Genomic DNA, 20,063 nt, shown 5'->3' with positions numbered 1-20,063 from the left:
TTTAGTGATTTGAACCGAACTTGATGCGTAAGAAGTATACAAGTATTGAGGATGTAAATAGGATAGGAATGTGTTTTTTTATGACGTATTACCTTTTAGAGTACGTTAAAATCTTATATTTTTCTTTTTGTGCTCCGCAATGACAAGAGCAAGGACAATCGTTAGCCATTAAATTTGTACTAAAAACCGTTGGACTGTATCGTGAAGAAAAATTTATTAATTGTAACTTTAATATTAGTATTTGCATGTGTAAATATTATTATATATATCATGATGTATTTTTCATTAACACTATCAAGTTGAAGATGGAATGGAGAAGAGGAGGACGACGAAATGAGAATGTGCGCGTGATTGTTTGCAATTTGCGTTTATTAGGAAAATCGAGATTACAATCTGTTAAACATATATATTTATATATATATAAATACGTTCCAAGTACCATTGTACATCGATAGATGGCATTTTTATCGAACGTTGCTTCGGATCAGTTAAATGTTTAAGCAAATGGAGAAAGTCAATGTCGATCATTACTAATAAAGATTACTTCAATGCACTCTCACGACTTACCTAATTCCGACAGCTGGGAAAAACTTTATGGCATGATCTGACTTTTTATCTAAATCACATCGGGCTGTTGGGTTGTAATCGTTTGATAGGCACTAAAATTACGCGGTTAACTCAATAATGTTCAGTGCAACGCTCGAGCTGCCAATGTATATGTATGGGCTCGCAACATTTTTTCGACTCGTGTATAAAATCTAACGAAATGTCTAATTTGAAAAAACATCAAGTTATTCCTAATTGAAAAAAAAAAAAAAAATTTCAAGTAAAAACTGTGTAATCATTCGATAACAACTGTAATACGTTTTATGGATAAAGCTATGGTTAATAGTTGAGTAAGCTGACAAAAACAAAAAACAAAAAATGGCTCTGCTCGAGTGGGAAAAACAAAAGAGGCAAATGTTTTTGTAGACTTGAAAAAATATTACCATCTCGTCAGACTCGACTTGGAAGCTTATCAATCGCAATGCTATGTAATATACAAACATATATTCAAAGAAAAATCAAAGTCGATGAAATAAAAGAAACAACAAATGTAAGTCGATAAAACGAGTAAAAAATTTTAAAGTTTAAGAAAAAAAAAAAAAAAAAAGAACCAAATGGCTCGTACATAAAAGTAATGTAGCGCGAGACGCTTCTCCGACACAACGGAGCTCGTCCCCTCTAATCCAGACCAAAGTCATCGGGCTCGGAGGGCTTGGACGGCGGTGGGGCCCCACCTGCCCCTCCCATGCCGCCCATCATACCACCCAGACCGCCCATCATGCCGCCCAATCCACCAGCACCGCCCGAAAACTTTGTGGCTATCTTGTTGATCACGCTCATCACCTTGGGGTTGCTCTGGTACTTGAACAGGTTGCTCGGATTCGTCGACACGTCCTTGAAAGCCGCAGCCACTTCCGGATCCTACGAGACGCGCGAAATTAAACCTCCACCTGTTCATTGTAGAGAAAAAAAAGCTTTGAAACTCACCTGGAACGCCTGGATGACCTCCGGATCGTTGAGGAACTGCGAGAACTGGCCCATGCCGGGCATGCCGCCGGCATCGGCACCGCCACCGCACGGTCCGGTGCCGCAGCCGCCGTTGCCACAACAGTCGTTGGCCGCCTCGGCCCGGGCCTTCTCTTGGGCCTCGCGCGCCTTCCTCACGCGCTCCTGGCGCTCGTGGTCCTCGCGCTCGCGCTGCCTGCGCTCCTTCTTGCGCTTGTGCTCCTCGATCTTCTTGATCTGGAAGCAAAAGTTGGTTTGTTTTTTTTTTTTTTTTTTTACGATTGCTTGGGCATTTTTTTTTTTCATATCGAGCGGTACTTTGGAGTCAAACACATTATAAGACATTACCCCTGTGTTTTAGATAGTAGATCGCAAATGTACAATGTCGATGAATTCGTTTGGGCAAACGACCGAATCCGAAAGCGTATTTGTATTTGTTGTTTTTCTTTTCATACAGCAAATTGTATAAAAATTACCTCTATACATTGTTACTCCTTTGGGTAAATTTTTCAATTTATTTTCATCCCCAAAAGCATTGCTTCGTAATCCCGATTTTGTCACTCGACAACGTATATACTTTCAGCTCGACCCACAAGCTATACGCCGGCAAATTAAGTATCTTTGGCACAACCGAAGGTTGAAAAATTCCTACAGATCAACAGCTAGCCAGACAGACGAGCTTAAAAAAAAAAAAAGCCGGAAGCGCATCACAGCGTTTCATCGTGCGGTGATCCAAGAAAAGAGAGAGCCAAAGGTAAAAAAAAAAAAGCGCACGACGCGCGCCCTCGTCACACGTGTCTCAAATTGGTCGCTTGCACATACGTCACTATACAAAGTGCACCCCCTTTCTTTCACCCATGATCCTACGTAAAATATATAAAAATATGTGCGCGTACAAGTAATCGTCCGAGCGAGGCTTGGTAAATCACGAGTGACGCGAACAGCCCGGCATCTCACCGACCTCCGGCTCTTTTTAATAATAGCCGGCGAACCGGCCAATTGGCCGAAACTGCGTTTGCGTACGACTTCGTTGATATCATCGGTAGGTACACACGTATACATACATTTGGGCTTTTTGCACCGTGTAGCTCTGATGGGCGCACTGTCGAGGTGGTGTTTGTTGCACTCTATAAGTGTAAAGGTGTATACTTACGTAGAGATATATCGTATAAAGGTCGGGGGGAAGAGGCTGATTTACTTTGGAATTTCATGAGAGAGAGAGTGGCTGCTGGGGTTCATGGGCTCCGAGGCGTTGAGAGAAATAATTGTTTCGATGCGACCGAGTATAGTACTAAGTTTGGGCTAGACTCTGATATAAATACAATCCAAGGCAGCCGAGAAGGCTGCGTACATTTGGTGGGAAAAAAGTAAAAACGCGTGGAACGGTTGGACATGATTTTTTGTGACAACCCGACATACGTCACACTTGTATGTAATGTTACATCCATCGCGTATATGTAAATGGTATGTATTAATACACACTTGGGCGTTTAAAAATAAGTATATAAATATACGTATGAAGAGCTGGCGAGTAACTCGGTTACTTTTGTTCGTTCGATTGTATAAGTACATAATTGTAACAACGTTGATTTTTGTCGCGCTCCCCAACCGAGCAGAGCCGAGTCAGCAAAAATCAGTGATAACCGTAACACATATAGGACCATCCGATCGATGGGTCGAAACGAAGCGGGTCGAGCAAGGGGCTCGCGAAGGTGTTGCGGATCTTTGGAAACGCGAATCATACGAGGACCATCAGCCCCACGAGTAGGGGGGAGCCGGCTTGTTCGGCCCGGACGTCTAATTCGGGCTTTTTCTCGTCCCCTTTTCCCCCCTCGTATCTGCTGGCGGTGTTTCCTCTCCTTTTGCTTCGACTCACTTTACGCCCATACGATCAGCGTTAAAACGCGTATACAAATTTTTCCCCCATCGCCAAGTGATCCGCCGTTTCATCGTTTATCGGAGCTTTATTATATTTACGAGGGCAAAGGCACCGGCGACACGTGTTTCGCTTCATTGCATTGTTATATACGAGCATAACATCATCTGCCTGATTCACGATATTTCTTAGTCATCGTGTATATACGTATGGACTCGAAAAAAGAGAGCTTTGAAAAAAAAACTTTCCCAGAATAAATGCTTGTTTTAACAAAGAAAAAAAAAATTTCATCTCGCAAACGCGCGTGCAGAGACGCGCTCGCGACCTTGTTCTCCTATTTTCGAGTCCCCGAAAATCGTCGGAACGTGTACTAGGCATGATGTATCTGTATGTATATACCTACTTGTTGACGCAACGGGATGGAGGCCGAGGTAATGAGAAAGAGATTGGAGGAGACTAAGCGGTGCACACATTTTTCGCTAGTATACGACGTACATACACACATACACATGGAGGATGCAATTTTTCATCAAATGAATATCTGTATAAAGATTTCTATGATGGTATAATTATGAGCTCTGATGAATATCCTGCGATCGGTCAGACTTGCCTTGAACAAAAAAAAACTGATCCCTTATGTTTACATACGTATAATATAGGTAAGTATTTTACCAGATCAAATAATTTTTATAGGCTCAAGAAGGCTCATGCAAGATGACACTTATGTCTTTCGTGAAAAACTGAATTTTTTTTTTAACTAACTCTGATGAAATAAGAGATTAGGTTACTATTTTAATTGTTTATCAAAAAATGAGCATCTCATCAAACAGAAAATAAAATGAAAAAAAAAAAGCTCGAAAATCTCGTTACTTCCGTGTACACAGAGTATTTCGATCGATCGTCGAACCGACATAAATCTCACCCGCCAAAAGTGCATCGGGTATAGGTTACAATAGGTATACATATACATGTACAAGATTGACGGATGGCCGATGCAGATCATCCGATCGCGCCGAGCCGGCGCAACGACCGGCAAATAAAAAGTGACGAGCGATCGGCACGCGCTCGGGAGAGGACCTGGTGCCATCAACCCGACACCTATATATATATATTTACACAAAGAGAGATGCTCGGGCAAATAAATGTATCAAAGAGCGTCTACAAAAGGGTATACATAACATATTATATGTATATGTACGGCTGCCATCGAATGTCGCCGAAGAATAGCCCGATCTTAGTTTATTTCTGGGCGACGCGCAAGATAGCCGAGTTCATCATCTCGCTGCAGGAAGAGTCACCGCATCGGCGGTCAAAGTCGTCGATTGCACGCTACGACAAACCCTATATGCACTAGCGACCTCGGCCGAGACTCTATTTTTTTTTTTTTTTTTTCGTGTACGAGTATATAGACACCGCAAAATTTAAATGCGAAAAAGCTCGACTAGAGGCCTCTTTTCGCGTGGATAGCAGCGACGAGGGGAATCTCAGGCTCGCGCGATATCGACGGGAAATCGAACCCGACCCGTACCGATCACTCGTCCCCCTCGTACACATCAGGGAGGGCGAAAAAGAGACGAAGCGCGTCTATCTTTGTCCGCGTACCAGAGAGGAGTGAAAACCAAAATCCACTAGTCGACACCATATACATGTATATATTTGTATATAGAGCAATATGCACGCGCACGGACGGAAAAGCGCGTCGGTATCGGCGGGGCGCGTTCAGTGCGTCGCGTGGTGCGTTCGAGGGACGTGTTGTGACGCTATGACGGGCTCGACGCGAACGAGACCCGCGATACTGCTCGTCGCGGGCCTCCTGCTGGGCCTCCTTCTAGCCGTGACCTTGCAGGGTACATACGCGTGTATACAATCAATACAAAGTGGTGCTCCCTCTCCCGAGTGTGGACGTGGCGACGATATCGAGCGCATCCTTCGATCGCGCGAACAATACCCGATTTGTTCGTACAAGTGCAGCGTTTTTTTGTTCTTGTGCGCGGAGATGAGATATCGTTTCCCCTTTCCCGTGTGACCTGTTGAATCGGCCCTTGACGCGTTTGTTCGATCCTGCGATTTTTCACGAATTTCGGAAGTGATTCTCCGTCGAGTGCGCGAAGGAAAAGTCAACGCCAGCACCACCAGAGGGCAGGGAAACAATTTTTCACCCGAATAAGGACCCTCAGTGCCAAACTTGGCGCCTCCTCCGCGTTTGGTCGGTTACTCGAGGCGATTGCTGTTTTTCGTTTCACTCGTACTTTTAGGTCTTACAATTGGGTGTTACGTAAGAGTGCGAGGGGGAAAATTTTGGTTTTTCGCGTCATCTTGGCGCAACGAACTTTGATCTTCTGTGGCTTTTTTTTCCTCCAGAAGTCGTCTAAAATCATAAATAATCAATGAAATCGGTTGTCGGAATCTCTGGGGATTTTGCAAAACAGCACACCTCGCCGATTTCGCGGATTTTCGGATCGAGCTAATTACGTAAGCGCGGCTCCCCGTCCAACGTTGACCGATGATAAATTTTTCGACCATGCCATTTCATCAGCTCAGGGTTTGCTCTTTTTGCTTTTTTTGGTGCCCATACGAAGTGGTGGATCGGTAACAACCATAAATAACGCGTTTACAACGACCGCCAATCAAAGTACACTTTGAGACGTTACTCGATTCATTTCGATGGACAAAAATTACAATTTCACGCTCTCGTTGCGAAGGAAGCCTCGATCGAAAATAGCCAGCAGGAAATATTTTTACATCGTCCGCGGCGTCTATTTTAAAGTAAGAAAAAAAAAAAAGATGTATAGATCGTGCCAATAAGTCATTAACGTCATTACAGCCTGAGTTATTAGATCGAAATGGGCTGCAGAGTGAAGGCATTGTTAACTATTTTTAACCTTTATCTCGACATCCTATAGTCTAAAATAATTAGTTGCGCCGAGGAAACGATCGTTCGACGATCCAATTGAACGATCAACCTGAACCAGCGATCAAAGTGATGTAAATTGTTAGCATGCCAAGTCTATATGCGAGATTTCGGGAAAACTCACCGTCGACTCGGTTACCGGTCAAAAACGAGGCTCCGGCAACACTTGACCCCCGCAGCCCGGATAATTTTGGCAACGACGAAACTCGCGCCCAAAAACTCCAGGCCCACGCATATATACATAGATGTTTGTACACCCTGTACCAGCAACGACATCGTCTCCTCCGACTTGACGCTTTTGACATTGGTACCCCACTCCCTTGGTCTCCCGACCGTCACGGTCAAGTCGATGCGGTCGCGAGTCATTTAAAAACAGCCGCGGACCACTGCTGGCCCCATTTAAAATACTTTTCACGTGTATATCTATCTATGTGCACATCAATGGCGCGTCAATCTCACCTAAAACTATGAAAGTGTCAAAGTCACCGGGATTATGTTTTTTTTTTCTTCTTCTTCTTTTTCCTACTTTGGCGGTTTTCTTTTTCCTTCTTGCTGCTTTTTTTCATTTTCGAGACCTCGGGGTTGTCGATATTCATCCACCTACAATTTTTCGTTTTCTCATTAAGCTTTGTTAATTTTAGAGTAACATTCAAACCACTCGACATTGTCATCGGAATGCACCTTGGTCCGCGCGATCGGTACGCGATCGATGATCCACCCTATGCGTATACCAATAACCCTGTACACGTGAGAAAAAAAAAAAAAAAAAAAAAAGATACATCGAAAGGAGAGACAGGGGAGGAAATATTATTTTTGCTCGTGTAATAAGTGTCGGGAGGAAGATACAGCAGCCGGCGGCGAGATATATCTCAGCTGTGCGCGCGTGGTGCGGTGCCGCCTACCCGTCTTAGCTAAACTTAGAACACTCGGCCTCGGCCCAGGTATTACATATACTCGCGTAATATTATATAGAGCCCCTCTTTATCTGTATATATACGCGTCTAGCTCAGGGGAGCGAATCGGCATATTCCCCGGCCAAGATCACGTAGCGCGAGAGAAGTTTCTACCGATTTTCCAAACTCGATTTTGTCTTGCGAGGGATGCGCTCGATTACATCTCGTTTTGTCGACGAGGCAAAAGTATACAACATTGAACTGATGGTTATAACTGTATAGGTGTGCAAGGCGAGGAGCTGGAAAAAGTACCCTCAGAGGACCAATGTCGGCCTTACATTGAGAAAGCTTTGAAGGATTTGGGCACAGGTAAAGTCTCGGGGTACGAGGTAGTGGCTTCAACACAAGCGCACAACAATCTTACGGAATCGACTCGCATATGCGTGTATATGAAATACATTTCTACATGAAATTGTTAAAGAAAAGAGAAAAATTTATCGTACGGCGAGTGTTTTGCGTTTCGAACGAGGTGGATTCGACGGCACCGAATAACTTCAACGTTTTGGCATCGTTTGCCCTCAGACGTGTACGATATTTGTCAACTGCGTAACGCCGCTTGTCCACGTATACACGTACACTCGGCTATTGCTCGCGAATCGCGACTAAAATAAAATACACGCAACTGCGACGATCCATTTTTCAAATACACTTTTTCTATTCGAACAGCGCATGACATTGAAACGCTTTGAATGAAAAAATTAAGTACCATTGTTAAAGAAAAAAAAAAAAAAAAAAAACCCCAATGTTTAGAAGGATCTGAGGAGCAGACGGAAGATGCGGACGACGAGCACGACGAAGGGCCAACGGAAGAATCGGCCGCCGATGCAAACGAAAACGTAAGTTCGGCTGACTCAAGCACAACGGTCCACAACGATGGACCGTTTCGCACGTGATCCTTTGCATTGTACGTTATAACTTTATTCTTTTTCCCACCCCTACCCCCCTTCTCTCTAGGGGAGGAGGATTCTAAAAATACGCGGACACTTTGGGTATACGAAGATTTCACCAGAGTCAAATTTAACGTGCACGCGGATTCCGGGCGAACTAGAGTGCAACCTCAAAGTCCAGAAATATAACAGATCTAGAGAGAGAGAGAGAGAGAGAGAAAACTGACGTGTGTGCGTGTGATACACCGCACAGGCATATGCAATTTTCCTCGACAGCCGGCGCGTTACTTTTGTCACATTGTGAAAAATCGCTCTCTCTCTCTCTCTCTCTCTGACAGTTATCTCGAATGCGTTAGTACTTATCCAAATTTGCCGCGGTAAAACCGACTTGCTCTATCCCCAGGACGAAGAATCGGAGGATGTCAGGGAGAAGCGAGACGCGCCTGGAGTCGAGGATGACGACCAGAGTGACGATGGGGACGGCGAGGCGGTCAGCGCGGAGGTGGAGGGCAGCGAGGAGCCGGTGCCGATAGCCGAGGAGGACGAGGCCGGGTCCAAGGAGGCAGCCGATCTAACCGAAGGTATGCATCTAATTTGGTGGGTCTCGAGGTAGCTCGGTGTGCGAGGGCTGTTGTGGTGAATCTTTTCTTTTTTTGTCGAAGAGGACAAATCGGAGGAGAAAGAGGGAGAGACTGAGGAGCAGGCCATTGTAGAGGAGGAGGAGGAGGAGGAGGAGGTGGCGGTGGTCGAGGAAGAGGCGTCCGAAGAGGAGCAGAAGGAGGGCTCGGGGAAGAGCGGCGAAGACGAGGGCGAGCCCGAGGAAGAGAAGAGGGCCGAAGGGGAGTCGGGGGAGGAAGGAGTCGAGCAGCAAACAGAGTCCGTAGAGGAGGACAAGGCTGCCGACAGCGGGGAGCAGAGAGTGTCCGAGGAGGACAGTGGAGAAGAGAAAAAGGAAGATTCGGGGGAAAAGGAGGAGGAGGGGGATAAAACCGTGGAAGAGGAGAAGGAGGCGGTAGTTGTAGCCAAGGAGGTTGTCGAGGAGGAACCTGAGCCGGCAGCCGAGGCAGTTAGTAAGGAAGAGGAGGAAGCAAAGGAGGGTGAAAAGAGCGCCGAGGCGGAGGAGGAGGAGGTGGTGAAGAAAGAAGAGGCCGGGGAGTCTTTGGAGGTCGAGGCTGGAAAATCCGGGGAAGGTGGTGGGTATATGGAGGGAGACGTGATTGTCGTATAGTTTGGGTTGTACAATCGGGTGGCTGGGCGTTTGTTTCAGATGAAGGGGAGAGCCAAGAGGAAGCCTCGGAAGACGCTGGAAGCGGGGAAGTGGAGGCGGAGGGAGATGGGGTCGAGGAGGAGTCGAGGCCGGAGGAGGAAGAGCTGATCATGGAGATCGAGATCCCGGAGATACTCAGGCCCAGGGATCACGTAAACCAGTTGCTCAAGCTGGACGAGGAAAACGAGGATAAGGAGAGGGCCGTCGAGAGGGTGGCCGATGTTATCCTAAGAGACCTCAAGAGGCTCTACGACAATGCCATCAAGCCCCTGGAGACTCTTTACAAGTACCGAGATCTGAGCAATCGTCACTTTGGAGGTAATTTAGCTGCGCATGTATTAACCTGGCTGTTGTTTTGACGAACGTTGTTGTTTGGATGCGTTTAGATCCAGAAATTTTTTCAAAACCCTTGGTACTGTTCATGGGTCCCTGGAGCGGGGGTAAATCGTCCATCATCAATTATCTACTGGACATGGAATACAAAGCAACGTCGTTGAGAACGGGTCTGTCTTGAATTTGAGTGAATGTTGTCACGAGATGAACGAAATCACAAATTACGAATGAATCGCATTAGGTGCCGAGCCGTCGCCGGCTTACTTCAATATTCTGATGCACGGCGAGGAGGAGGAGGTGCTGGACGGAACCCAGTTGGCCGCCGACTGGACGTTTTCGGGACTCCAAAAGTTTGGCCAGGGATTGCTCGATCGTCTGAAAGGGTACAAGCTGAAGAACAAGCTGCTCGAAAAGGTGAGATGCTGGAAATTAAAGACAATTGATTAAAAAAGATTCTACGATCGCCAATGACAAAAGGAACAAACAAAAAAAATTGACTCATGGATGCAGGTAAACATCGTCGAGATCCCCGGAATCTTGGAGATCCGAAAACAGGTGCAGAGGCTATTCCCGTTCAATGATGCATGCCAGTGGTTCATCGACAGGGCGGACATTATTTTCCTGGTCTACGACCCGTCCAAGCTCGACGTTGGACCTGAAACCGAAGCCATTCTCGACCAGCTCAAGGGACGCGAATACCAGGTACATGGAAAAAAGTTGTTTTTCGATTGAAAAAACATTGTCTAAGAGAAAAAAACTGACCAACGCCAGACGAGGATCATACTGAACAAGGCGGATCAGGTGAAGCCAGAGGAGCTGATGCGAGTGCAGGGCGCCTTGATCTGGAACATTTCGCCGCTCATGTCGAGCGCTGAGCCGCCGATAATGTACTCCGCGTCCCTGTGGTCGATACCCTACGAGGCTGGCGCCCCCACGAGGCTGCTCTACGCCCAGGAACGCGCCTTCCTCCGCGACTTGCGCACCGCCATCGACAAACGGGTCGAGCACAAGATAGCCAGCGCCAGGAGATTCGCTGTGAGTACTCGACACGTACTTTTATTTGGATAATTCAATTGTCAAGTACAAACCGACCTTACCGACAATACGCTCGTCTTTGATTGAGTTTCATTTGAGTGAGTTTCACAGTAATATTTTTAAAGATAAACATTCACAAATATGCTTCAGTATATTGCCGATTTGTGATTGTGAATGATATTTCAAGTAACGCTGAATACAACAATATACACCTATACGTCAGTAAGGTGGGTTTTAGTTTAAAAAATCGAGCATTTTTACGAAAAGAAAATAAAACTTCTTCCCTTGTAAAAAAATGAAAAACCAAAGGTTCGAGTGCGCAACCACGCAAAGATGGTGGACTGTTACCTAACGACCTACTACAATCAGAAGAGCTTCTTTGCGAAGAAAAAGGACACGAGCGATCGGATAATAGAGAGCCCACAAGACTACCACATCTACGAGGGCCTGAGCACCCTGACCAACATATCGCGCTACGACCTGCCCGACCCGGACGTCTACCGCGACTTTTTCCGGCTGAACTCCCTCTACGAGTTCCCCCTGCTCAGCTCGACCTGCACCTACTTCCGGGGCTGTCCCATCAATAGGCTCGACGTCGCGATAGCCTACGACCTGCCCGAGCTCGTCGGCAAGTACAAGAGAGCCGCCGTCCAACAGGACGACTCGACGTCACTCCTCTCCTCACCACCCGCTCCTTCTCCCGCGTCGCCCAAGCCCGAAACTCCTGATGCTGCCAACCAGAAAAAACAGCCCGCGAGGAGTGGTGCTTCGAGGCTCTCGTTCAGTTGAGGTGGTCCTGGTTGATGATGCGCCGTGCCGGTACCTCTTGGAGACTTTTCATTACAAGCTCTTGCGTGCCTTTTTTTCTTCTTTCTACCCTTTTCTCTATAGGCTTCAGTTGACGATTTTTCAGATCTAGGATGTTTCCAAAATCGATTATTCCACGAAAATTTTGCAAAACTCCACGATTTGTCGGCACCGCTTCTCTTCGCTGGAGACGATTTAAGTACAATTGTGAGCTGACAACATGTACACGCATACTCGTACTTTGGATCAAGATGCTGATGGTGCCTACTCGCACATCAGCTGGTCTGCCGAATATCGAGTTTCTTTTTTTTTTTTTTTTTTTTTTCCTTTTTTTTCAACTATAAAATAAAATTAAGAACATGACTATAGAAGACCAAAGATTCCTTCTCAGTCCTCATACGGGCAGGTTGAGAAGGACAAAGGAAAGGCATGATCAAAGCCTGTCAAATTGTTACTACACCAAGAGGGAAATAGTTTAGTATTATGCAATTCAATGTATGATTACACCTTGAACTATTATACGTATTTTGTCGAACATAAATTTATTTCTCTCCTCTCTTTGAACATTATTTTCTTCTCCTTTTTTTTATGTAGTTACCAATTTAACATACGTCATGGAAGATGATTTCAATGACGGTTTTCTTATTTGATGATTAAAGAACACCAAAACGAAAGTTTGGCATCTAAGTATATGCAGCTTAAAAAATACTTTTAACGTGACACGTCGCACAAAATGTGATGTATCAAGTCAAATTTTCTGTTGTTAAGTTTTACCGTGACAATAACGACAACAATACATATTATGATTTTCGTCAAAAAAAAAAAAAAAAAATAAATAAATAAATAAAATAAAATACATAAATAAAAAAAATGTAAAAATATGCAAGTCTGTGAGAGCAAGTATATATGAGCGGCCAAAAAAACTAGACGTTTATTTTTTCCTTGTCTTTCATCACAAGCAAAAAAAGTTAACAAACTGTGCTCTTAATAATTGAGCAAAGATGAACAAAAATATCATGTTTACAATTCAACTGTCTCTTAAAAATTTGCAAATGCTGTACATAAGTTTACAGCCGCCGACAGAGATATTGTGCACCTTCTGTTGATATACTTCTGATTTAATGTAACTATTGTTATTCTTATCATGATTATTCTCATTATTATATGATACGTCGAGTATTGAGGAACAATGGCGAGTTGTGGCTAGATTATTGAAAACCTAAAGTTTTTGAACGTTGTGTTGTTGTTTCATTGTTGAAATGTGAGGACACGCTTTTTGGTAGAATAAAAATAATTTTTTTTTTTCAAAATAATCAATTTACTTATTTTTTAAATATTTCAACTCGGCAAAGTTCCTTTTCTATTGAGATTATTCATATCATACTTGTAATGATATTAGGATTAATAGATATCAATATTAAAGTAATATATTATTAGTAGCTTTAGGATCGAGCATGATTTTAATTTGTTTTTTAACTTACGCGTTTCTGAACGTACTGCCTAAATATATGTGCATCATCGACTCTTGTATTGCCAATTTCGCGTACATCAAAGTTTTTAAAAAGTTTAAAAAAATTTCGAACAATAACAATTTTTATTTAAACGATAATGAAAAATGTTTTATGCAAAAGTGTTCAAAGCATAAATTATAATGTGGTAGAGCGCTATTTTGATGGTTCAATGTTTTGCGTTAGGTTATTCGCGACATAATTTAATTTAAAAAAAAGTCAATAAAAATTTTAAAATTCCCTACTCATGCATGTTCTTGTTATTTACATATCCTCGAATAAAATTTTCTTGTTGAATTGTGAATTTATAAATGTATTTTTAGAATGAAAGTGCAAGAAGAGTGGGGAAATAACTTTTAATTTAAAATTAGTGCTTGAATCATTGTTGGTAAGTAAATAAGTAAGTATAGACTGCAACCAAGATAAATTTAGAAATTTCGTGGAATATTTTCAAACATGACTCCAAAAACCACAAGTGCTTGATTAATTTTCATCTTGTGGAAAATTGTATGAATACAAAAAACTACGAAAAATGACTTGTTATTTATTAATGTAAAAAAGTAAACAATGACTAAAATAAATGCTTTATATGAGCAAATATCTATGTTGGCTTTTTTGGTAGTTTTTTGTAGTTATTATTTATGTTAAAAATGTACTTGAATGTAGAAAAAGATTACTTACAGTTGGTGTAATTTCATTCAGCCATTCATTAGCCTCTTCGTCAAAATCAGACTTGACAGCTATTCTTAAATCCCTAGCAGCATCTTCCCAATTACCCAACAGCTGATTTGCTCTACCCCGCATTTTATGCGCGAGTGCACTGTCAGGATTGATCTCAAGGGCGCGTTCACAGTCACGAATGCAGGCGTTTGGTTTTTTCAAGGCGATGTAGACCTGGGCACGTTTTGCAAACGAGATCGGCGATGTAGGGTCTAACTCAATGGACTCTGTGTAGAGCTGGATGGCTTTATCGTAGTTTTTGGCGCGATATTCAGACATTGCTGCTGAACGTTTTTCTATGGATTGGTCAATCTGTTCTTCTGTTGGTTCCGCATCTACATCACCCATAGGCTGGGGCTCATCTGTATCTGGTTCTGTAACGATTGACAAGTGCCAAGGGTAGAAATAAACTTTGTGAATAAAAAATAATGAATGTTCAAGTTTTACCTATGACATTGGTTGTATCAAGTTCCAAATCACTTTCTTCACTTTCTTCACTTTCACTCACAGAAGCAGGTTCGGGTTCCTTTGTCTCTTCTTGCTTTGGGAGTTGAGCTCTTAGCGAGAGTAAGTAGCTTTTGAAGAAAGTAAGTTTAGGATGGTGAAGAACGTTTGGCTGCAATTTGCACGACTCAATGAATAATTTAAGCTGTGCAATTTGCTCATCACTAAATGGCAATGATTCCTTCATCTTTTAATCTGTAATGCAAATAAAATAATCTTTAGCAAATTGAAATTCTTTTTTTTTTAACGTAGAATATTACACATTTCTGATTTATCAATAATTTCTAAGAATATAGTTAATTTGGTCCATCATAATGATTAAATTGATTTTTCAAATATGTTAATAATGAAATTTAATGATACCTAGTGCAATTAAGATTCAAGACAACGAAGAATTAAACTTAGGTTATATTGCGTATTTATCTCAACGAATGTATAATCTTAATGCAATAAATACACAAATTAGAGGGTAAATTTTTATACTTGAACAATAAATAAAAAACTATTAAGTAGAGACCTTTAAAATTTTTATTCGAATGATAATACAATTTGAGTGTTTAAAAAGGCGATATTTGCATTGTGCCGATCGCCGACAGACAATAGCAACGTGGTTTTTTGTCCCCTTTTATATTCTTTTCATTTCTTTCGAGCAAATTCGAGCTAATTCTTTGACGCGTGTGCCGGTGTCCGACACACATATGAACACACACACTCTCACGGGCATGCTACGCATTAAAAAATGTTAATTATTGAGTCTGTTTTTAACGCTTTCGTCCCACGCAACTATTATGAACGCAAAAAAAGGCAATCCGTAATTTATTCAAGTATATTTCTTCCACAAGTTGTTTTTAACATCAGCAGTAGTACAAAATACGTGTAAGCATGCCGGGATTTTTTTTTTTCTACGTTATCTTTTCGTAGAGTTAATAGTTGCTATTTTTAATGCACGAATAAGAAAAATTACCCAACAGAGAACAAAACCATATCAAGTGTTTCGTACTTACCTACTCGAGAGATGTAAAAAAACACCAATTCCTTTATAATTTAATCAAAAAGATTAAATCGCTGGTGTGGTCACTGTTTGCACGAAAAAACGAGAATCACGCAAATGTCGCAAGTCGCAAGAGCACATATAAGTATATAGCATGCACAAAGCACAAACACAAAACACAACACAACAAGAACAAGTCAAGAACAAGAGCGCATAATTACATACGTGGCAACTCGGGGAACTGCCAAATTTTTACCAGAAGTTTCTACCTTACCGACTAACTTATTTACTTTAAATATTATTTGCATGTATAATTACGTAAAAAATAACAATTAATAATGACTATAATGAGGCTTTTTTATTTTTCTTGAATATGCTTGTATTCTCGTTATTTTATACGTTAAAACATTGATAACTATATAGTTATAAAGTATTACATAGTTAAAATAAATAATCAATACCATACATAGATATCACGCAGTCGGTAGGGTAGAAACGCCGTACAATACAATAAAATACATCCAATAGGTTTAAATATTTGTAATTCATTGTATTCGTTCGCCGCAACTAAACATTCGAAATTTTTAATTTAACTTTCAAAGAATCAGTTAACAATTAATATTTAGACAAAGGTAAAACCATCTCGAGTATGAACATAACTATACCTGCTGTACCCTGTATTTTTTTTTTATATTTTCGTAATGATGGGTGCGGCTAAAATACATAACACCTAATTACCTATATGCGTATAATTTACATAATAAGTATATAGGTAACAAACATCTTCCAGTCTTCCAGATCCAGTAGTACAATAATTTTTCACATATATATAACTCACGCGCTCAGGAGCCGCCCGTCCACCGTCGTCTGCTATATTTATGATTTATGATCACACAAAAATATCACAACATTTCATCGAGATCTCGGTATATATATATGCACATATATACTTAAGTATACATAAACATATGGCTGTACTTAGTTCTGATTCTGCTCTGATCTCTGCTCTGATAATGTTATAAAGAACTTGTACATAGGTATACTTGACCCACAGAAAGAGAGAAGTGTTTGCGTGGGTGCCGGGGGCTGCCGAATGAATTGAGATAGAGTAGAAATAAAATACTTGTATTATAATCCTCTCCTCTCGCGGGCAATAATGGCTGCCGTGACGAGAAGGTACTTTGGAGCTGTTCTCCAGCAGCCGCTTCTCGCCTCCTGCAGCGGTAGATCGGCTTTCATCCAAACGCCCAACGCCAGGTTTAATTATCTGTTTTTATTCTTATTTCCAAGTATTTAATTATGATGTACTTATCTATCCCCACAATATTTTGATACAATTGTCTTGTCACGCGCAAATATTCGCTGCTCCCAATAGTTTAATGCTGCGTTTATTTTCGTCCTTGTGATACAAAAAAAGAGCTTTGGTAATTTATTCTTGTTTTTGGGGACGATCTGCAGGTGTCTGACCAAATCGGCCGACCTCCAGGACATAAGCGAAGGATGGTTCAGCAAGTTACTCGTGAGGAAGATCGAGCCGACCAAGGAGTCGCACTCGCGGATGCTCTCGGACAAGCAGGTCATCTACGCGCTACACACCCACAATATTCGCCCTGACTCCTACGACAAATATTTGAATAATTAGTGAGTATATATGTATATATATGTATATATTATTTTACCATTCGACCACAACAGCGGTACATTTGAGAAAATTTTTTTTATTTCAAATGCAGCTCGTTAGCTGCTGCAAGAGGATTTAATTTTTATTATCATCGAGTGTTCCTTTTTGCCTACATGGTACTTATTTAATGGAGTCTTGTCAAGCTCATGTTGTTTACTGAAGGCTATTAGTTAAGTGGAGCAAAATTAAACTTCAGAATGACATTCGATAAAAGTTAATGAAAAACGTCAAACTGTTCTGAGAAAATCAGTAACATCAACAGAGTTTCTTTAACTGTTTTCCTTTAAAAGTCGATTTAAAATACCGTAATGGGCTATGATACTATTTAAAATTTCTAGAATTATAAAATAACGATCTTGGCATTGCTCAAAACGATTAGGTGAAGGTTTTATCTTATCCCGGATGTTTTGCAAGAATTAAGTACGTCAAAAGCTACAAAGATAAGAAGAGAAGTGGACTCGCGAAAGTAAAATTTCCATTGCATAATAATAATAATTATTGTAAATTACATTTCACCAAATTCAATGGAACATATTGTGACTAAAGAATTTTTGCGTCCCGCAGTTCTCAAAATGTTGCGCTTATTCATTCCAAAAAACAAGACTTGAATCTAGAACTTGTTGGGTCATGGACTGTTGAAGTCGGAGATTTAGATCAAGCACTCCACTTGTGGCAGTACAGTGGAGGATTCCAAATTGTAGATAAAGCACAAAATCTACTTGCCAAAGATGAGGTAATTTTTTTTTTTTTTTTTTATCAAGTGTTAAAATAAATGAAAATTTTTATAAATTTCTGATTTAGGATTACCAGAAACTACTCAAGGAACGCGGAAACTATTTAAGATCGCGGCATTTACAATATTTGTTAGCATTTAGTTATTGGCCACAAATAGTTTTAAGAGAGGGCGTGAATAAATATGAAATACGAAGCTATAGTTTAAAACCCGGTACAATGATTGAATGGGGAAACAATTGGGCCCGAGCAGTCAATTTCAGACGCAATAACGATGAAGCTTTTGCGGGCTTTTTCTCGCAAATAGGACGCCTCTACAATGTTCATCACATTTGGTGTAAGTAATTACGATAAACAGAAATTCTGAGCATAAATTAATTTTTTTTTTCCAGCCACCAAAAAGCTATATTTTCATACTATAATGAAATTAAAATATAAATGAATTATTGTTAATTAATTTTAGGTTACAAGGATCTACAGCAGCGTAAAGAAACACGTGAGAGTGCTTGGCGATCACCTGGCTGGGATGAGTGCGTTGCCTACACGGTACCTCTCATCCGTGAGATGCACTGTCGTATCCTCAAACCTACCTCTTTTTCGCCCACCCAGTGAGGAAAAAATGCCAATTAATACGATCATTACTCGTACATACGTCCAACAGAGGTGTCGATAATAAAATAATATAATTATTAAAATCGAAAAAATTATCGTTTGGAAAAAAAGCTTTCCACTTTTGTTAGCAAAGTATGTGCAATAGTAATTTACTAATGATAAAAGGAAGATGTACAGAAATGAAGTAAGAATGGTTCGCAGCAGCGCGATATGTATAAATAGCATGTTTTTTCGACTCTATATGGAACTTATAAAACTAGAAATGTAAGGATATAAAAGAAACGTTAATCATGTAACACTATGGGCTCGAAATATTTTGTTGTTATTTTTGTTGAATAATCGATGAATCATGTTACGAGATGGAAAGAAGATAAGGTGCAGTGGGAAAAGTAAAGATACGTAGCTTTAATTTTAGTAAAAACGACAATGTTAAAGAGGAATTTGTACAGCGCAAAAGCACATGTAAAATCTACGGGAATGAAATACAAAATACAGTAACTTGAGTATCTTTAATATCAATTTTTTTATTATTATCTAATCGACGTTGCGGCTTCGAGGAGCTTCATTTCTCGGGCTCCTATAATTTTCTTTTTTTTTTTTTTTTCTTTCGATCACCTTTGCTGAAATCTTCGATTGACGTCAATACACTCGGGCACCATCTTCATTGCGCGTTACTCGAGTGCCTTTACATTATTTATCGAAATTTTTCTTACTCTTTTATAAAATCATAACACCATACTTTTTCATTTCATTTTTTTTTTTTTTTTTTTTTTTCAAGATAGAAAATGTACTAAAAGCTCTACACAAGTTTGAGGATAAAAATAATTGTCATGATCATATTTTAAATATAGCTTGAAAAAAGTGTCGGACTACATATGCTTACAACTTCTCTCTGGATTTTTTTTCGTCGCTTTGTTGCTTAGTCGCACATACTCTACAATTTTTTTGTTAATCTTTAACTTTTAATTTTTTCTCACCTCCATCGCACTCTTTTTTTCTGAATTCTATTTTGCACATTCAAGTGAAATATAGACAATATTTAAAATGAGTTATAGTACGTTTTACAACACAAGGTGGCCTTTCGTCGTTCTCCCTCACTTTTTATAACTCAATAAGTAGAGGCATAAATTACAATTTGACTGACACCAAATCGCAACATGCAACAACACACATTTGCTTACGCCTGTGTGACTATTGAAGTAAAGGGGGGATATTATAAACTTGAGTGAGGGACCCATTGATTCTAGTATTTCTAGCATAAAGCTATGTACTTCTTTTTCTTCTTCTTATGATGTACGTACTTACTTGCCTAATACATATTTTCATTGTCATATTGATTATAACAACACGCACACGCTGTTCGACATTGCACAGATTTTTTTGTCTTATTAATTTTTAATTTATTCTTATTCTCTCGCATGATTGTACAAAAAACGTACCGAGTTACATACTAAAATGTGTTTATTTTAATTTAATTTGTCCATTTTACGGTATTTTTCTTTTACTATATAGAGCAAGTCTCTCTTTATCATATCTTTTATTAGTTATCGTATATATATATATATATATATGTATATGTATAATTTATTTACCGCTTACGTCTACGTGTGTATAAAAGTTTTCTTCGTGATTTGCGTACGTATTATATGTATAAGTTCACAGTTTTGAAAAATTCTTTTTTTTTTTCTCAGACCC

At 40.7% G+C, this 20,063-nt stretch overlaps 3 protein-coding genes across 3 annotated transcripts; 2 read left to right on the top strand and 1 right to left on the bottom strand.

Moving 5' to 3' along the window:
* Positions 1-353: 353 nt before the first annotated feature.
* Positions 354-15,481, bottom strand: LOC106642324 (hsc70-interacting protein). The gene is made up of 5 exons (XM_089598264.1): positions 15,357-15,481; positions 14,296-14,547; positions 13,810-14,222; positions 1,534-1,788; positions 354-1,467 (listed from the first exon to the last, which is right to left on the bottom strand). The coding sequence occupies exons 2-5, from the start codon at positions 14,537-14,539 to the stop codon at positions 1,225-1,227; spliced, it is 1,155 nt and encodes a 384-aa protein (XP_089454390.1). The 5' UTR covers positions 14,540-14,547; positions 15,357-15,481; the 3' UTR covers positions 354-1,224.
* Positions 5,143-11,939, top strand: LOC106642340 (uncharacterized). The gene is made up of 11 exons (XM_014357090.3): positions 5,143-5,274; positions 7,514-7,600; positions 8,042-8,127; positions 8,582-8,759; positions 8,841-9,371; positions 9,446-9,763; positions 9,832-9,948; positions 10,020-10,192; positions 10,289-10,480; positions 10,550-10,813; positions 11,123-11,939. The coding sequence occupies exons 1-11, from the start codon at positions 5,190-5,192 to the stop codon at positions 11,600-11,602; spliced, it is 2,511 nt and encodes an 836-aa protein (XP_014212576.2). The 5' UTR covers positions 5,143-5,189; the 3' UTR covers positions 11,603-11,939.
* An 869-nt stretch (positions 15,482-16,350) lies between the features above and the next one.
* Positions 16,351-18,871, top strand: Nipsnap (protein nipsnap). The gene is made up of 5 exons (XM_014357081.2): positions 16,351-16,600; positions 16,802-16,984; positions 17,589-17,757; positions 17,826-18,093; positions 18,220-18,871. The coding sequence occupies exons 1-5, from the start codon at positions 16,500-16,502 to the stop codon at positions 18,366-18,368; spliced, it is 870 nt and encodes a 289-aa protein (XP_014212567.2). The 5' UTR covers positions 16,351-16,499; the 3' UTR covers positions 18,369-18,871.
* The last annotated feature ends 1,192 nt before the right edge of the window (positions 18,872-20,063 follow it).

Source organism: Copidosoma floridanum, unplaced genomic scaffold, assembly GCF_036245765.1.
Source record: "Copidosoma floridanum isolate Cflo_tuat_1 unplaced genomic scaffold, Cflo_Japanese_pri ptg000006l, whole genome shotgun sequence".
Classification (NCBI taxonomy): domain Eukaryota; kingdom Metazoa; phylum Arthropoda; class Insecta; order Hymenoptera; family Encyrtidae; genus Copidosoma; species Copidosoma floridanum.
The sequence above is the reverse complement of the archived record's forward strand: the minus strand, read 5'-3'. Positions and strand labels throughout refer to the sequence as shown.